General features: G+C 37.5%; 1 protein-coding gene across 3 annotated transcripts in view; it reads right to left on the reverse strand.

Moving 5' to 3' along the window:
- Positions 1-275: 275 nt before the first annotated feature.
- The window catches only part of APOO (apolipoprotein O), a 32,514-nt gene continuing 15,203 nt past the window's right edge, over positions 276-17,586 (reverse strand). For all 3 annotated transcript variants that reach the window (XM_054224685.1, XM_054224703.1, XM_054224695.1), the window contains exons 7-9: positions 13,586-13,693; positions 3,277-3,372; positions 276-614 (exon numbers count right to left, since the gene is read on the reverse strand). In XM_054224685.1, the coding sequence (XP_054080660.1) occupies positions 3,304-3,372; positions 13,586-13,693 (177 nt within the window). In that variant the 3' untranslated portion in view covers positions 276-614; positions 3,277-3,303. The remainder of the gene's footprint in view (positions 615-3,276; positions 3,373-13,585; positions 13,694-17,586) is intronic.

Below are 17,586 nucleotides of genomic sequence, written 5' to 3' on the forward strand. Positions count from 1 at the left end.
ACAGATGCTTCATTATATACCTCCTGCTGGCACCGATGAGGCAGAAGATTTGTATAGAAAGGAGGGGGAGACTCAGACAAAACACAAGAGTCATTGTAATTGTTCTCAGTCGTAATTCTATTAGCTAATGTTAGCCAAAACATCATGCTACTTTCAGCTTTTTCTCGCTGTTAAAAAATACAGGCATTGTCAACAGCATCTCGAGAACCTTTCACAGCCTGCGCACATGTCACATACCTGAGTTTAAAGAAAATAAGAGGAGGGAAAAAAACAGGACCATTTTGTATAATTGGAATTTTATTTTATATATTTTATATATAAATAATAACAAGAGACTGAGGAATTTTGAGACTTGCTACTCGCAATGCTGATCCTGCAATGGAACAAGCATGGGCAGACTTGAGTCCCACCGCAGAACTGAGGACAAGGTCTCAAGACTGACCCAAAATACATAGTGTCCTTTCACAGATTCCATACTAGAAGCCCAAGCAGCACACCCATCAGTCTTTCCTGAGGCAGAAGGCAGATCAGTCACATTCAAAATCAAAATGGATTCAGATGGTTTTCCTCTTTTTCTTGGGAAATTGTTGCTCATGTCTATATTTTTTGTTCACCTATAACCAAAGAAAGGGGACAGAGGATAAGGGGGAGAGGGAGGGAGAAAGCAGAATTAAGTATCATAGGCCTTTTCTTTCCATTGTCAAAGTGCAATTAAGACTTTGATCAACTTGCCACAAAAAAATTTCTCAATCCCAGTTTACTTCTAATAAAGAGACTTAACTCTTCATATTACTGACATTAGAACACTAATGATTATGTCTGCTCTAGAGAACTTGATTCCATAGTTGAACTGTATGGAAACATAAAAGAGAAAGAACACTTTAAAGCAACAAAACACCAGCTGGAATCTTGCATAATAAACAAACTAACTTTCTCCAACAGAATTCTTTTAATTCCCATCAGTTGCATTTTTTCCTAATCTCACTTGCTCTGCTGTAAAGCTAGGGTAATTTAACTCGAAGAAATGGAATTACATAAATATAGAACCTGAACAGAGTTGAAAATGAGATACATTATCTTCACGGAAAAACATAAAGCCATGTCACTTCCACACAACTCTTCAGCACAACAGCTGGATAAAATTAAAGCTTGCTTCTCCCACAATGGGATGTGGTTTGAGCTGTACTTTGCATATAATTATTGATGACAAACACACTATAATAAAGGAGGTGCAATGCTGCTGTTTTTTCGAATGGAGAAATATGTTACTGTCTCCAACCCGAAGTGATTTCGTCCTTGGCTGGCGATTCACAATTCAGAGACTCATGCTGTGGCAAATCTTTATGAGGAAAATGAGATTGTATTTCTTTTAGTAACCAGATTCAACTAGGAATATTGCCAACAGTTGAAAATACAGTGAGATTTTCAGGACTGATCTCATTCACAATAAACAAATACATCTTTTCGAAGATCACAGCAGCGTTCTCCAACAAAACATCTGGACTTGGGTATCCCGTTAAATAACTGGATTTGATTTCAAGCAGAAGTAACAAAACGCCACCCCCGCAGAACTGCTGAGCACTGATACTGAATTGAACTTTCACCATCTGGTTGTTCTAGGTCAAAAATCTAGTAGTTCCATTTATGTATCTCCTCCAGAAAGAGTATGCGGCAAGGCAAGCAGATTTCAAAACCAGCAGCACCCAGGTACTTGAAGCACCTGAGCAAGTATCTTCACTCTTTAAAAAGAAAGACAGTAGAACATCTGAGACAGCAGCTGTTAGTGAGGTTTCCCCTCAAAACTTACTTATATAGCAGGAGTATATTTATGATTAAAATCCTGAAGACAAAAGGGTCTGGATCCCTTTAGTATAAGTAAAGTATAAGGTAACTTCAGCATAAGTCTGAGAGCTTTTGATCCTTTCCTTCCACCCACCCTCCCCTTAAAAAGAAAATGCACCTTCAGCAAAAAGCACTAACATTTCAAAAAGTGAATAAAGACCTAACAGAAATTACATTCACATAGTAAGAAATGCTAAAAGAAAATAAAAGCTATTTACAGGTTTCTGTTTGTAATGAACCTTGATATTGGTACAGTGTCACACACACATAAACAATTTTCCTGTCTTTTTATCATTTAGTAGCTCTGTCCTAGTTCACAATAAGCCCAATATTTTAGTGAATTTTAGAGAAGCTTTTCTTCCTCTTGGATATCCCTGGATATCTTTACTCAAAATGAAACTGGTTTTCTCCTTTTTTATTTTATTTTACATGCCTATTTTATAAAATACTTGGAAAACATGTATTCTTAAAGACATTCATATGTCTGAAGATAAAACTAATGTATTAAGTAAATCAGACAGTCAACATACCTGTTTTCCCTTGTGAGAATTAGCTATAGCAATTGAAAATACATTAAGGGAAACACAACATTAGAAACTAGTTTTGCTTTTAAAGCTGTGTAATAGTGGAATGCTGTTGCTCCTCAGCAGATGTGTGTGTTCCATCACATCTGCAAACATTTGTGACTGGTGATGATGCATGGAAGAAAAAATTGGTGCGGTTTCCTAAATCCGGATTCTATTTACACAGTTGTCAGTTATGAAAGAAAAAAAAGAATTTTACTGGTAAGTGGAACACTACATACAAAAATAATGAGGAGTCTCTGCAACGTCTCTACATCACTTTCTGATGAAAAGTAAGTCTTTAATGTGTGAAAATAATACAGGGCAAAGACAAGTAACTAGAAAACACGTTCAGAAAAGACATCCTTCTTCAACTGATGACAGAGCAAACATTAGCTGGTATCTTGTACTAAATGATGTCCAATAACATTATCATTAGTAATAACAAACTTCAAATACAGAGCAATTTTTGTCCCATGAAATTGAACTATCTTAAAGTTGAGAGGGTGCTTTTGTTTTGCTTTTCTAGAAACCGTAACAATCATGTGACTTGCTTGAGTTTAGAAAGCAACCCTATGGTCTAGTCAGAAACAGAACTGGCGTCTCAACTTGAGTTTCTGGCTTGGAGAACTGGGAAACGCTGCCTCCGTTTCCTCCACGAAGATGAAGAATTTAGGTAAGTTAGGTTAAACAGTATCAAGGAGCACGCATATTCTTGACAAATGTTAAGATGGATAAATTTATTACCTTGCTTCCCTTCTTTCTTCATCAATATGAAGAAGAAAACTACAAGCCAAACTTGCAAATGTTCAGTTTTTCCAGGTTATTTTGCTGCTGTAGCCCCATACTGCTAACAGCCTTTATGCTTTACCTGTCTGATGCCAAGCGATCTGATGTTCTACTTCTGGGTTCGCTCTTCATTTGAAGCAGCATGGATTTCCAGGGGCTTGTCACCATCTGCATCACCCTTGAGGAGGGAAAATACATGCAAAATTTCAATTGAGGCAACCCATGATAATGTTTTGCCAGAACAGAAACCCTCTTCAAAAGCTAGAACAAAACCCTCTTGCAAAATCAAGTGATTGATGAGACTAATTCAGTACAATATACTCAAATATGATCTCTTCCCAAACAGTTTCTAAATTTTAGTCTTCCTGTAGTCAGCTGAGCAATTAAAGGATTTGAAAGAACAAGTAGTTCAACAGAAATGTTTTAATTGACTCCTTTTGCCTGCACTAATAATAGAGGATGAATTCCCACAGAGTAGTTGCTATTTTGCATTCTCTGAATTCTGCGTGGATTTATACAATAGGTCTCTTTTAGTACATATCCTTTGAGAGAGTGTTCTCACACTGTCCACGAAATAAATGATAGAAATCAAAGAACGAAGAGAGGCTTGTTAGAGCATCTGGTCTGTCTATTTGCCAAGTATGCTATAACGAACAGGCATTTGATTATAGTTTTAAATAGATATTAATAAAAAAAAATACTTAAAGGGCCACACACATGGCCAGGGGACCAAAGCACATGACATACAAGAACAGGCTGAGAGATGTGGGTCTGTTCAGCCTGGAGAAGACCAGACAAAGGGGAGACCTAATTGCTATCCACAGTTCCTTACTGGTCATTTACATATTTGGAACAGCTAGGCTCCTCTCAGAGGTTCACACCAAAAGGACACAGGAGCATGGCAAATTTCTATTAGATCTAAGCGGGGGGAAAAAAAATATGTATCACACCACTGATTAAGCACTGGAGCAGGTTTTCCGGAGAACTGTGTGCAGTTCCATCCTTGGAAATAATCAGCACTTGACTGCACAAGGCCTGAGCCACCAAATCTAACTCTGAAGCTGTCTCTGCTTTGAACAAGGAGTTGGATGAAATGATCAGAGGCCACACTCAGACTCAATTATTCTTAAATTCTACACATGAAAATTATATGGCATTTTCTTTTTATTCTAAAAAGGTATTTTTACTGATGTGACTTAAATGTGATGGCAAACGTAACAAAAGAAGCCAGGAGAGACTGGAAAACATAAGCACTTCACAGGATGGGTCAAATTTATGTTCCAGCATAAACCGAATACTACGGATAAGGCACTGAGTCTGTAAGACCCTGCGTATGCTGCACTGGAGATATGGACTCAACACATCAAGATTCGATCACTAAAGATAATTCTTAAATTTCTTATTCAAAATGTGCCTAGCAAGACCTTTAAAAGCTAATTCTTTCTTTCAAAACCCCATTTTGTTCTGATCACGATCCTGGGATATTTCATAGTACAGGAACTCACATCCACAAACCACACCCACTTCAAAATAATGATCTACTCCATAATTTTCCTGTACAGGAACCTGTAAATTATGACATTTTACTACAATTTATAATGAATAATCTGACTCACAATGCCTCATCTCAGGGATTACTTAATCCTGAACAAATGAACTAAAAATAAGATGTTCACAGAGAGTTCTATGTTTTTCCACTTGCTTGTTTTAACTTGTGAAAAGCAAACACCATCTAGGTAAACTTTTTTCTTTTTTTGGTCCTGAAAGAGGAAGAGAACCCAAAGCAACACACACACACAAAAGTACAGGAAAACAGGTCCTTTGTTTCTGTGAGCTCAGTAGATCTCATCTCAAGGCTTGTCTTCACTAGATCTATTAAACTCAATTATTTAATTCAAGCCAATCCACTGCTAAACTGTCATTCCTCACATAAACTCATTTGCTGAATTAGCAATTATGAAGTTCTTTTAACTCTATCCACTGCGTGTGCCCACTACGTAAATAGTGAGCCTGACTGAGACTGATCAAGCAGTAATACAGGTAGCCAGAAAAGGGCTTTGCTTGAGCTAGCACAGGACATAAACACACCTAATTTTCCAACAAAGTGTCAAGGTCCTCTAGTCACACTCAAAACCAGATCAGAAGCAAAAAACCTGTTCAGATCAATGACCCAGAAGACAGGCTGCCTCTGTGCCATGATGCCTTCTCATAATTAGAAGCAGGCACATATTCAAGACGGTCTTTCTAATTTCTGGCTCAACACAACCACTCCATAACGTATCTGGGTGGCCAGAGGAATTCAGGCATCACAGCTCTATCCCACAGCAGAAGGGGAAATATTCTGCAGCATTCTTACATATCTGACAGTTTCAACTGAAAGATGGCTGATACGAAATCTCCGTAAAACTTTCATTAGTAAAGTGTTCAATACATCTGGATTCCATGGGATTAAATAAAAATACTCTAAAAAAAAATTATTATTTGAAATTGAAAATAATATCGTAACTAAGGGGACCGTACACAATGCTTTTTGTAAGGTTTTCAGTACTCGAGTGGTTAGAAGACACCCTGACTTAGCTCACAATATCTAACAGAGGTAAATTGAGACCTCAACTTGAAAAAGACAAACTTAAAAAAAAAATGCAATGATTTCTGTGAAAATTTCCCCTCCATACAGAGAAAAAGTCCCCAAAGCAACCTAGCCTAATGTAAAAAAAAAAAATGTGGGGTGGCTTTTTTCTCACATTACAGCCTAGTCTGATGCAGAAATTAGTTTCTGTTGTTTCCTCTGAGAAAGTACTGCAACAGCCAGGCCCTTTTACGCTGGCACCTAACCTTAGAAATTATAACTCCAAAGGCAGGTAGGTATACATCTCTCCCATGCTTATGGAAAACTCTTGAAAGGTAGAGTCTGACCACCAGAAAAAAAAAACAGCAGCTGCAAAAGAAAAACAAAAGCTCACCTGGGCTCACAGATTAATAATTTACCTTTCCTTCTGTCATCTTTTGTTTGCAATGTATTGCTTGGAATAAAGCAATATTGCACTGGTTTACCTTATTCGTCCTCCCCCAGTCAATCAATAACTTATTCTCCATCCTTTATTTTCACCTGAGCTTGAACTTAACTCTCTCAGAAATATGAAGCGCTTTTAAAAACATTGCTCAAGTTGCCCTAAAAAGCTCAACTTTTTGTGGAGTAGACTCTGTCTTTCCTACCTGTAACACGTTTAAATTCACCACAGCCCAAACTAAGGATCCAATCCAAAAGAAGTAATAATTTTTACAGATTTTACTCTATTGTCGTTCTTACTACCAAAGAATAAAAGGACAGCATATGACAGGGAATGGTATTTTCTGCCAGAAGTGGAAGATGACCAAACTTTTAGTTCAGATGACCAAACTTTTGCTTGTCTGTTCAGAAGCTACCAAAGACAAGTCTTACAAGCATAGAAAGAAGCTCTCAGCTGCTTATGTTGTGTTTTAAAAGATGCTCAAAACACAAGCAACTTAAAAACTCTCCTCTTAAAACACAATTTAAGGTGTGCTACGGACACAATCCATGATGCTTACGGCAAAGCTCGCAAGTCAACATACTGACATCACGACTTCCACCACAGCTTTCAGGTGAGGAAAATCCAGGTCCACAATTTCCTTGATGCTTGTCCTGAGCAAGCACAGGAAACAAGTACCCAAAGCTGAGCAGTCTTTGCACTTGGAAGCACTCTGTCACCAGCTAACAATTAATAAAACACTCAGAGACAGCTATATAGATATAGCTATATTTTTAATATCTATATATTTTATATGTGTAATAAATATGTATTAAAATATATAATAGTATTGGTAAGTCACAGATGGTTCCTATCAACAGACCAGGCAGGAATGAAAACATAAAAATAAGCTGCAAGAGTTTCTCTCAATCTCTCAAGCTGTTTAAACAACCAAATGACAGACAGGAAGAAAAAAAGAAAAAAATATAAATAAGTTTTCTGTAAGATCTTGTTAGTGATTGGATCAAAGTGGGAAAGAGCACACATATCGAGAAAGAGACAAGACCTGAAAAAGAGGGTGTTTTTAGAGTTCTAGCGCTCTTCTGCTTTTTCACATTTTGGCCACTTCAGTAAAAACAATGCGTGCCACCTGTTTCAGTGTTGGGGGAAGATTAAGAATCCAGAACAGCTGAAAATACAGCAGAAGTCTTTGAGTGATATAAAGACAAGACAAAGTGAGAACTAACTGAAGAAAACCCTTTTTCTGTGTGTTTCAACACACATTAGCTCACTGGCTGGAACAACACCTGGGTTTAAGTGACTTGGTGCCATAATGCGTGCCCCTCGTTGCTTGAAGACTAAGTCATTATAGTATGAGAGCTAACAACCCTGCAGCACAATGTAACAGTACAAGTTACGGAAGTACCAAAACCAGAGGCAGACGAAGAAGGGCAAAAAGGCTGCATTTCATGAAAATAAACATCAAATGAGCCAACTGACAAACAGGACCTGATTGTTAGAAACTTACGGGTGGTATGTATTGAACTGTGGCTCTGAAACACTGATCTTTAAACAGTTTTCTGTAAAGAAGTTATAATCCTTTGTATTGAAAACCACAGTCCTTAAGTTTATTCTGTCGCACAAAATCCTCAAGCTGCTATAGTTGTCCATCCCTCTGACCTGAGGACAGGTATTAAAGCTGATAAACTCAGCCAGTATTAAACAGGGATTGTTGTGGGTAAAAAAAAAAAAAAGAAGCTGCAATTCACTGGCCTAACAGTTCAGCTACTTCAACACTTTTGTAAGCACTGGAAGGCAAAAAAAGAGTAAAAGAAAAGAAATGTAGAAAAAGAAGATTTGCACGACCTATGATATTACCGGGCAAAGCAGAAGGATCAGTTACTCACAAAGACTAGCTGAAGACAATGCAGGGTATTAGACTGCATAACTGCAAAACCCCAGTAATGAAAGTTTGATGCCTCCAAAGTGCTTCAAACACATCATTTTAAAAAAAATGTGTCAAGGTGTAAGTGGGTACGATTCTCTCCAAATTTTGCACGCTAAGTTTAAAATAAACAAGGTTTGAGGGACACGTCTTCCATTTCACTATCACTTCCCCTGAAGATTTACAACCTGATAATATAAATGTTAATTCCACTGGTTTTTGTGGAATTATTTCTTGTGAGTAAAGATCACTCATGTAGGCAAAAGATTTTCAGAAGATAAAACCCTTAAAATACACCTGGCCTCCCAACAAGATGGTTACATGTCTTCTACCATCTCCTCTACCTGGGCGAAGAAGTAGAAAAGTTGTGCCCTTTATATCGAGATAAAGTATACACAAACTGAATAACTACTCCTGCTGTCCCTTCTTTGGAAAATTTTTCATTCTGCTGGAAATAACAAATGTGAACACTGATCTTTACATAAGTTCCTTGTGCAGTTTTAGCAGAGGGCTTTCATCCTGACATCCTGAAGAGCTGTCCCCTTCAATAGGGCAGCTTCAGGATAACAGAATACTATACTGTAAACAGGGTATTCAAAACCTTATGAGACAGATTTGCTGTATTGAGGGGCTCCAGCCACAGTGTTTTGAAATGTAGCAGCAGAAGGTCCTGGAATTCGTCTTTCTTGGCAGAACTTAGATTTCAGTTGATATGACCTCAATTTGGCACAGGTTTTTGTTTCATAAAACCTTCAGAAAATTAACATACCACATCCATTTTAATGACATATTGCTGCACAAGCAAGAAGTAATTCACAGCTGTGGTACCTATGACTATCAAACAAATTATGAGCAACATAACAAATTAACACAAGCCAAGATATTCCTTGACTATTTGCAAGGATCCTTTGTGTAGCAACCGGAAAATGCTAGAGCAAATGTCACAACAACAAAAAATAACATCTTTCGCTCTGGCATGGCTTCATGAAATGGGTTACATCTGCTGTAACAACAACTCAAGAATAACATTTATATTTGCCTTCACTACTTAAGAAATCTAGCTGCCTAGTATGACAATAAGAAACAAATATACAAAACCAACCCAATTCTTTCATAGGGTTGTCAAATGAGGACAGAAGTCCCCAAACTCTACCCTAGAATGCTTTGCCAATTTTAGTACAAGATAGTCAGAAGTATTGCTTTTCTTCCATGAAACTTCTGCATCAGGAAAAGCTCCAATAAAAACACCACTTATAACAGAAATTCTTTTGCTGGAAAAGTTGATATTGATTTGGTGGATCTAATCATCTGTATGAACAAAAAGCTCTTCTAGGATAAACTTCACCTCTTACGTCTTATGTTAGGGACATACCAGTGCTTATATGTATAAAAAAGGCAGAAGTTTTCATTATTAACTGTGACTGACCACATTCTGATAGACCATCATAACACCATCTTAAAAAAAACCCCAAAACAACTAAACAAAAAGAACAAGAAAAACCAAACCCACCCCTAACCCCCCTAAATTCTCAACTATGTATTTTATACCGCTTCACCAAAAAGAAGTTTCAGAGCAGACTTCTTCCATTAGAAATACTTTTTAGTCCACATTCTAGTGACTTCAAAAGCATGTGACTTTTTACAACTGCTGCTCAGCTTCTGCAGACACCAGGGAGACAATACCCTCTCTTTAACAACTACAGCGGACAAAGAAACCATAAGGCTGTATATTCCAGTGGCAAGTGATCACTGAAATGCAGGCAATTTCATCAAGCGCGTAGTGCTTCTTCATCTCAGCTACAGGATTTTTGTATCTTGCCTAATCCATGAAGTGGCAGCAGTTAACACTATCTGATCAATTAGATGGACTTCAGGAGGAAACCATTCTATGGCATTTCACTCCTTTGTGCAAATAGCATATTTTGGCAACTAAGAGGTGTGATTTAAAGACTCTGCAAGGAGGAAGAGAAAGAAGTGTGTTTAGTTAGTGGCCTCTGCAATTTTGCATGTCGTTTGTTTTTCTGCTGAGGTAGCAAGTGCTTGAATAAGCCTTATAATAAGATGAAAGCTTCAAAAGTTTTTGCCTTCCAATAACAACCACATGCTTCCTTTTGAAAGCCTGGAACACAATAAAATAAAAAGCTCAGCTAATTTTTACTGATGCTGTCAGTTTGTCTTTCGGAAATGTTTAAATGTTGCCTATTTTTTGAGATACTGTTTGGGAGCCTAGGTTTTAGGAAAGGTACGGTACGATTAACTAACCTTTGTTTATTCAAACACCTATACAAACGCATTTACCAAAGAGCCCAGGGCCCATACAGGATGAGTATCCATGGATGAAAGTCTCCACTCACTGATTAAAGTTTCCACTCTCTTAAGACTCAGCGACTGAGAAGACACGTGAGCCTTTCTCCAACCCAGCTTGTTTGGAACTGGTCCCACAGCTAGACCTACCTAGGCAACTCAGTCCCATACCTGCAGTGCAGTTGCCTCTCCAAAACATCTCTCTCTCTCAGTGGTTATCCCACTTATATCTTAGGCATCTGGGTTGAAAATACCATCTTCTGGTCAGACAGGAGTTCTGCTTTACAACAACCCAGAAGCCATACGTCATTGTCAACCTAGTATGAACTGTTACAAGTTGTGAGCTATGGCTCAATCAGAAGGTCCACAGTAAAAGACCAAAACTTTCTTACGGTTCAAAACCATTTTCAAATCACCTGTTAGTTTTGCCAGGCTACATTAAACAACTAAAATAAGATATAGGAAGCAGTCCGCAGTTGCTTAGAAATCAGGAATTAAAGATGCAGTGAGTTTAGAAGTGAATTTAAAACAGCAGAACACTTGAACTTTTATTTCTTTAAGTAGCAGTTAAAAAAAAATTCCCTAAAAACCTTACAAGCTCTCCCTGGCACACATTTAATCAACATGTACAGTTCTCCAGTCTCTTACACTCTGCTTCACTGAGCCATCTACACATATTTCCTAGAAGTCAGTTTGCTTATCTGTATCAGTGAGGTACAACTACAAAGACAACCTGCTCCTGTGGGATAACAGAAATGTCTACAACATAAAAAACAAAAACATCATTAAGATACTTAACTCCAGAAGCTTCAGGCAGGTTCTAAATTATGATCAAGACATTACATAACATAATGATTCATTAAAACAAGTTCCCATTTCTTTACAAGTCAGTTCTAATCTTCCAACTACTATCATTAATCAATCACACTGCACTGATTTTGCAACTTGGCAGCATTTTGTAGAATGCAAAATGCATTTGAAGCAGCAAAACAGAATCTTCTTTTGGATTTTTTTGCGGGGAGTATTTATGAATATTTGCTCTAGCATAATGATGTCACTGTGTACTGCTCTATTGGACATTACTATCCAGTCACAACATCTAGCAATTTGTAGAAGAAAACAGTTACAGATACACAAAGCTAAAACCCTACAATTCACTACAGTTGTGTATCATGTTTGACCAACTCTACAGACAAAGTTTAAGTACTGTATCCAGTTCTGGGTTCCCCAGTATAAGAGACATGGACATACCGGAGTCCAGCGAAGCACCACTGAGATGATTAAGAAACTGAAACATCTTTTCCTATGAGAAAAGGCTGCGAGAGATGGGACTGTTCAGCCTGGAGAGGAGAAGGCTCAGAGGGATCTCATCAGTGGGTATAGACAGATACCTGAAGGGAGGCTGCACAGAGGACAGAGCCAGGCTCTTTTCAGCAGTGCCGTGTGACAGGACCAGAGGCAATGGGCATGAACTAAAGCACAGAAGCTCCCTCTGAACATCAGGAAATGCTTTTTCACCGTGAGAGTGACACAGGTTGCCCAGGGAGGTTGTGGAGTCTCTCTTGGAGACTTCCATTCAAAAGCTGTCTGTTCTGGGTAACCAGCTGTAGGTGGCCCTGTTTGAGTAGGAGGGGCTTGAACCAGATGACCTCCAGAGGTCCCCTCCAACCATAACCAGTCTGTGGTTTTATATAGAAATATAATATACACTATATATATAAATAAATTAATATAAAGTCTTAACATACGCTACTTTAACACACATAAACATATAAGCAAATAGTTAGATACTAACAGAAACACTAACTAAAACCAAGGATAAATTAATTCATCACTGAATAATATGACTTAAATATAGCGCAACTACTTTGATGACTATAAATCAACTATGGAAGAGCACACCTGCTGAGATACTGAGATTTAAAGTAACTAAATGCACACATGCCTTAAAATGGTGGTATTGTATAAGCATGGACCACTGGAAAAAAAAGGCCTCCCTTCTTTAGTGAAGTACACAAGGAAATCATACTGTATCACTGATGCTCTGTTGGGGGATTAGGGAAAGCTGCTCTGTACGGGGAAAAAGGAAAGCTTCTCCATTCTAAAACTGAAAATAAGCATGCAGAGATTCACTTAATTGTATTAGCACTGTTAATTAAAAATGCTGTTTTAAAGAAACATCAGTGCTTGCCAGACTCTGGAAAACAAAGCCATGATGTTACTATTTGCTCTGTCATCAGAAGCAGGCATTTCTAAGGCAAGACATCAGTCTCCTTAATATAACACAGAACAGTAATACCAGACCAAAAAAAAAAGTGACTTGTAGAACATAAAATAAAGACCTATGTTATTCTAACTAACAAAAAATAAAAATCACCTATGTTAATGTTAGTCTGACCCCTCCTACGGTGTTTAACAACTGGAAATCTAGTAAACAGAAACTTTCAGCAGTAACTGTGCTTGGCACCTCACCAGGATGCCTGGTTCAAAGCAGATTAAAAGAAACTCAATTTTTATTGACAGTCTTCTGGATAAGAACCAATTAAAGGAAAGTTTCCTAAAATCGGGCTGTAAGTATTAAACCAAACAGCTAGTTATCTACAACTAAATCCCCAAGAACTGTACATCCCTATAAACTGCTGGTTTTATGACTAGATAGTGACATTTAATAGAGCAGTGCGTAATGACATCATCATGCTAGAGCAAATATTCATGAATATTCAAAGGAAAAGGGAATAAACTGGAAACAAGATTCTATTTTTCTCTCTTTCAAAGAGGAAATATGCAGTGAAGAAAAAGTTATTTCAGATTTTTAAGATGGAGCTTGCCAAATTAAAATACTTAAAAAAAAAAATCCATTTTTAAATAATCAAGACCATAAGAGCCTTGATCCCTAGCATTCCAATCACAATACTCCCAACTTTCATATTAAACATTTAGTAGGTTATACTAAAGAAAACTTCCAAACAGCATTTCTGAAAGTTTGACTTGAAATAAGGTCAATATGTTTCTGTAGCTTAGAAAGACAGAATGAAAACTTTGTCTTCAGAAATAAATCTGAGTCAGAGTGGAAAAACCCCACTACTGTTCGTATATTCTTTGGCTGAAAATGCAGTGGTAAATTCAGAAACCAAGTTCCTCAGACTTCTTACCTTATCACCTTTTTTCCCAGATTTCTTCTTCTTAGGATTGTCCTTCCAAAGAGATTCTACAGCAATATACCCCTGAAGACTCCAGTCATATACCTGTGTACCAGCAACCTTTGAAACAAAAGATATCAGAAAGCATGAACTTAATAATCTGTGAAATACTATTCGCTTCTTTCTTTAAGTGGAAGAAGTCTCAAAATACAAGATCTTTAACATCTTCCTGTTCAAGCTCAGGTGTACAGCATTAATAAACATCTTGGAAAAAAATGACACATGAAGAATAAGAAAAGCCAACTTGCTAAAAAACTGCTTGAAGATTACCTGAAAATATATCTGTATAAAAAGGGGTGGAATGACGCTGCATGGAAACAATTCTGGTTTTCTTAGTTTTCAGTGTTCAAGAGATTTAAAATATGCACATTATTTCTTAATTTGACCATACTCGTTTTAAAGAAAAAAAAAATCCCCTACTTTGTCATTATCTTGCAATTTTACATTTTCACTGCTTTGACAGAACATTAAGAGTACCCCTTTGCTTCTTTTTATTTGCTATTTAGAAGAAAGACCTAATTTGCTGATAGATGGCTGTAATGAGTAACCATCTGTCACCTCTCAAAACAGAAAACAGCTAGGAAAGATGATGTTTGCTATATTACACAAACAGGTAATTTTACGACAGGAAAAATCCCTAAGACTAATAAGAGAGTATCTCCTGCCCCTTACACAATATGGAACTGTAATATTCAGAGCATTCTTTAAAACTCAAGAGTGTTAGGCTTTTACAGCTCCAGGCTCAGCTCAGTACTCACTTTCACATCACTATCAGTTTTCTTACAAATAAAGAACAGCAAAAATGGACAATCTGCCCAACTAGACAGCTATTAAGCTAATAAATTTATGAAATCAAGAAATAAGAAGGTACCACCCTATGTCCCACAGCAGGCAAAGCTGGAAAACCAAAACTGTGAAAACAGAGCAAGCATAAATGCTGTTTCTGAAACAGTTTTCTGGTGTTTCTGAAACAATTTCTGAATAAAATTTTAAAGTTTCTTCCAGTCTTCAACAATTCGCTGCTTGGAGAGGTGATATTTTTAACAATGCCCAAGGAATTCCCCTCCTATAGAGCTGTTGCGCTTCCCCTTGAGCCCCATGCAAATTTTTAGCATCCACAACATCCTGTGCCAAGGAGCTCTACCAGCGGGCGCACATGGTGCAAAGAACCTCTTCCCTTTGTTTGTCTGAACAAAATTAACTACACCAGTTACGTACCACAATGGTAAGGGATGTGCTTTTGGGCAGAGATCACGTTACTACCTTACAGAAGAGGCTATTTAATAATTAGAATTAAACGAAAAAAAAAATCCAAATCAGGAACTACACTGCTGAGTCACAACTAAATGCAAAACATAGGCTATTTTAAAATACAAAGAGCTAGCATATTTGTCACCACATTTGACAATTACAGTTCCACATTTGAGAATTAGTTGTACTTCGGTTTTAAACGAGTCAGTATGATGCACAGAGTTTTCTCTATATTTGAAGGTGATAAAAGTCATCAGAAAAAAAGGACACAGTGTTCTGCAGATGAATGTGTTAAATCTCCAAAATCCCTCAATTCAAACATTACAGGTATAGAGAGTTATCTTCTTTTTCAGTACCAGGAGTGCTCATTCTCAACTACTTCAATAAACTACTTCTGGCAGTCAGAGGAGCCTGTGGCTCATCTGGAACGATAGCGTCATCAGTTGTGCAAGCAATACAAACCTACCAGGACTGAAAAATAACCACAATAAGCGAACAAACAGGGTGGGTTCTTTGTCTGCAATATTGCTGAGGACACAGCTATCAACAAAAAAAATGAGAAATAATACTAACTACGCATAAGCTATTTCTTGTTCCTGCTTAAAAATACTCCATTAAAAAACTTTAAAACACTCTAAATACCTAACAGTACAGGTGGGAAGGGAAAAAAACAAAAACCCAATACCCAAAACGTTATTAAAGTATGGTCAAATCTGAAAGTTTACCAAATGAAAGGAACTATATCACTGTAAACAAAAAAGCACTCAAATGTGGAAGAAAAATAAAGAACGTAATATAAAGAATAAATAAAAATTTTAAAGTTTATGTTCCAGAATATTTCCTATACTGTTCTATTAACTTCACAAGTGAGCTTTGTACTGACAGCATCCCTTTCTAGGCTTACACACGTTTTTCGAAAGGCCTATGAAACATTTCAAAGTAATTACTAGAAGGGAAAGTGCTTTCAATTTCAGATTAAAAAATAAAAATTATGAATCATAAGATGTAATGTGCTTAAAAGTTTGCTTCTTTAAGAAAAGCACGAGAGAGATTAGAGGAACGAAAACAGTATCCAGGATATCACTCTCTCCACAGAAGTTTTCAAACTCATACGTCTAGTGTCCTGACCAAGTCAACAAAGCTAAACCTATTCCAATCAAGCTTCAAGCTCATGGTCTCATATCAGATTTTTTGTTACAGTCAGCCTAAGAACTGTGAATTAATCAAATGGCAATGATGAACTTTAAAGTTTTTGTAAAATAAACAAGGTATTGTGAAGTTGTTAGTAGCAAATCCATAGTTAAGACTGAACTGAGCTTCTTTAAAAACAGTAACATCAGTTTGAAGACCATTCAGTCCCCTCCCACTTCACTGTTCAGAAGGCAACTAGAATTTCAATACACAGCTTCCCACAGAAATGTGTAAGCTTCTTTAATTTTGATGGGTTTGTTCCTGCCACTTGTATAATTTTCACTCCCCGAGAATAACTCAACAGAGCTATCTGTATTTACAGCATCTGAATCCTGGAAGCACTAAAAAAAGATTCCATCAAAGATCAGGGAATCACCATGCTGGCAGAGTCCAAATGCAGCATTTTTGATTCTCCCTAAGTCAATGACTTTTCAGTTTTCAAAGAACATCATTATGTTCTTGAGAATACCATATTTTCATCCTGACATTTCAGTGTCATTCACAAGTCTCCAATAACTGGATAGCCAATTTATTAAAGCCTGAAATATAAAGTATTCCTGATACACTAAAATATGTGCACTGTGAGTAGTTAAAACCTGAATTTGAAAAAGTATGTGGTGGAGAACTAAGGAATCTGCCAGTACAATTAAGTGTGGAGAGCAAGGCATATGAACCGACATCAGCAGAGGCTGTAAGCAATAGTCTGGTCTCTTCGGTTCTTTCTTTCACAGGAAACTCACTTAAGCAACTGTAAGTTAACATGTTTCTTATGAGCCTGAAACAACAAATGCATAAACAGCAAAGGCATCAAATAAGCAACAGAATTCTTACCCCATTCCAGAATGTGCATGCTTTCTTAAAACTCTATCAGAAAACCTTAATAATAATGCTTATCTCAAAATGTTGTTCCCATGCTTTCTCTGTAGAAATATATATATTTATTTCCCTTCTTTTATTTTTTTTTCTTTCTTTCAAACCCTGTTTTTCATTTGTTCTCAAGATATTTCAGGCTTCCTTAGTGTTGTAAATAAACATGCAAACTGCACTCACTAAGCATATTTACATTAATTTATAATTACTTGATGTTAGGGATTCAGAACAGAAATTATGTTCCTCAAATCGAAGATACTACTGCAGATGAAGTTCAGCAAGGCCAAGTGTAAGGTCCTTCACACGGGTCAGGGCAATCCCAAGCACAAATACAGGCTAGGGGGAGAATGGATTGAGAGCAGCCCTGAGGAGAAGGACTTGGGGGTGCTGGTGGACGAGAAGCTCAACATGAGCCAGGAATGTGTGCTCGCAGCCCAGAAAACCAACCACATCCTGGGCTGCATCAAAAGAAGCGTGGCCAGCAGGTCAAGGGAGGTGATTCTGCCCCTCTACTCCGTTCTCGTGGGACTCCACCTGGAGTACTGCGTCCAGCTCTGGGCCCCCCAACATAAGAAGGACATGGATCTGTTGCAGCAAGTCCAGAGGAGGGCCATACAGATGATCAGAGGGCTGGAGTACCT

This window comes from Rissa tridactyla, chromosome 1, assembly GCF_028500815.1.
Source record: "Rissa tridactyla isolate bRisTri1 chromosome 1, bRisTri1.patW.cur.20221130, whole genome shotgun sequence".
Taxonomy (NCBI): Eukaryota; Metazoa; Chordata; class Aves; order Charadriiformes; family Laridae; genus Rissa; species Rissa tridactyla.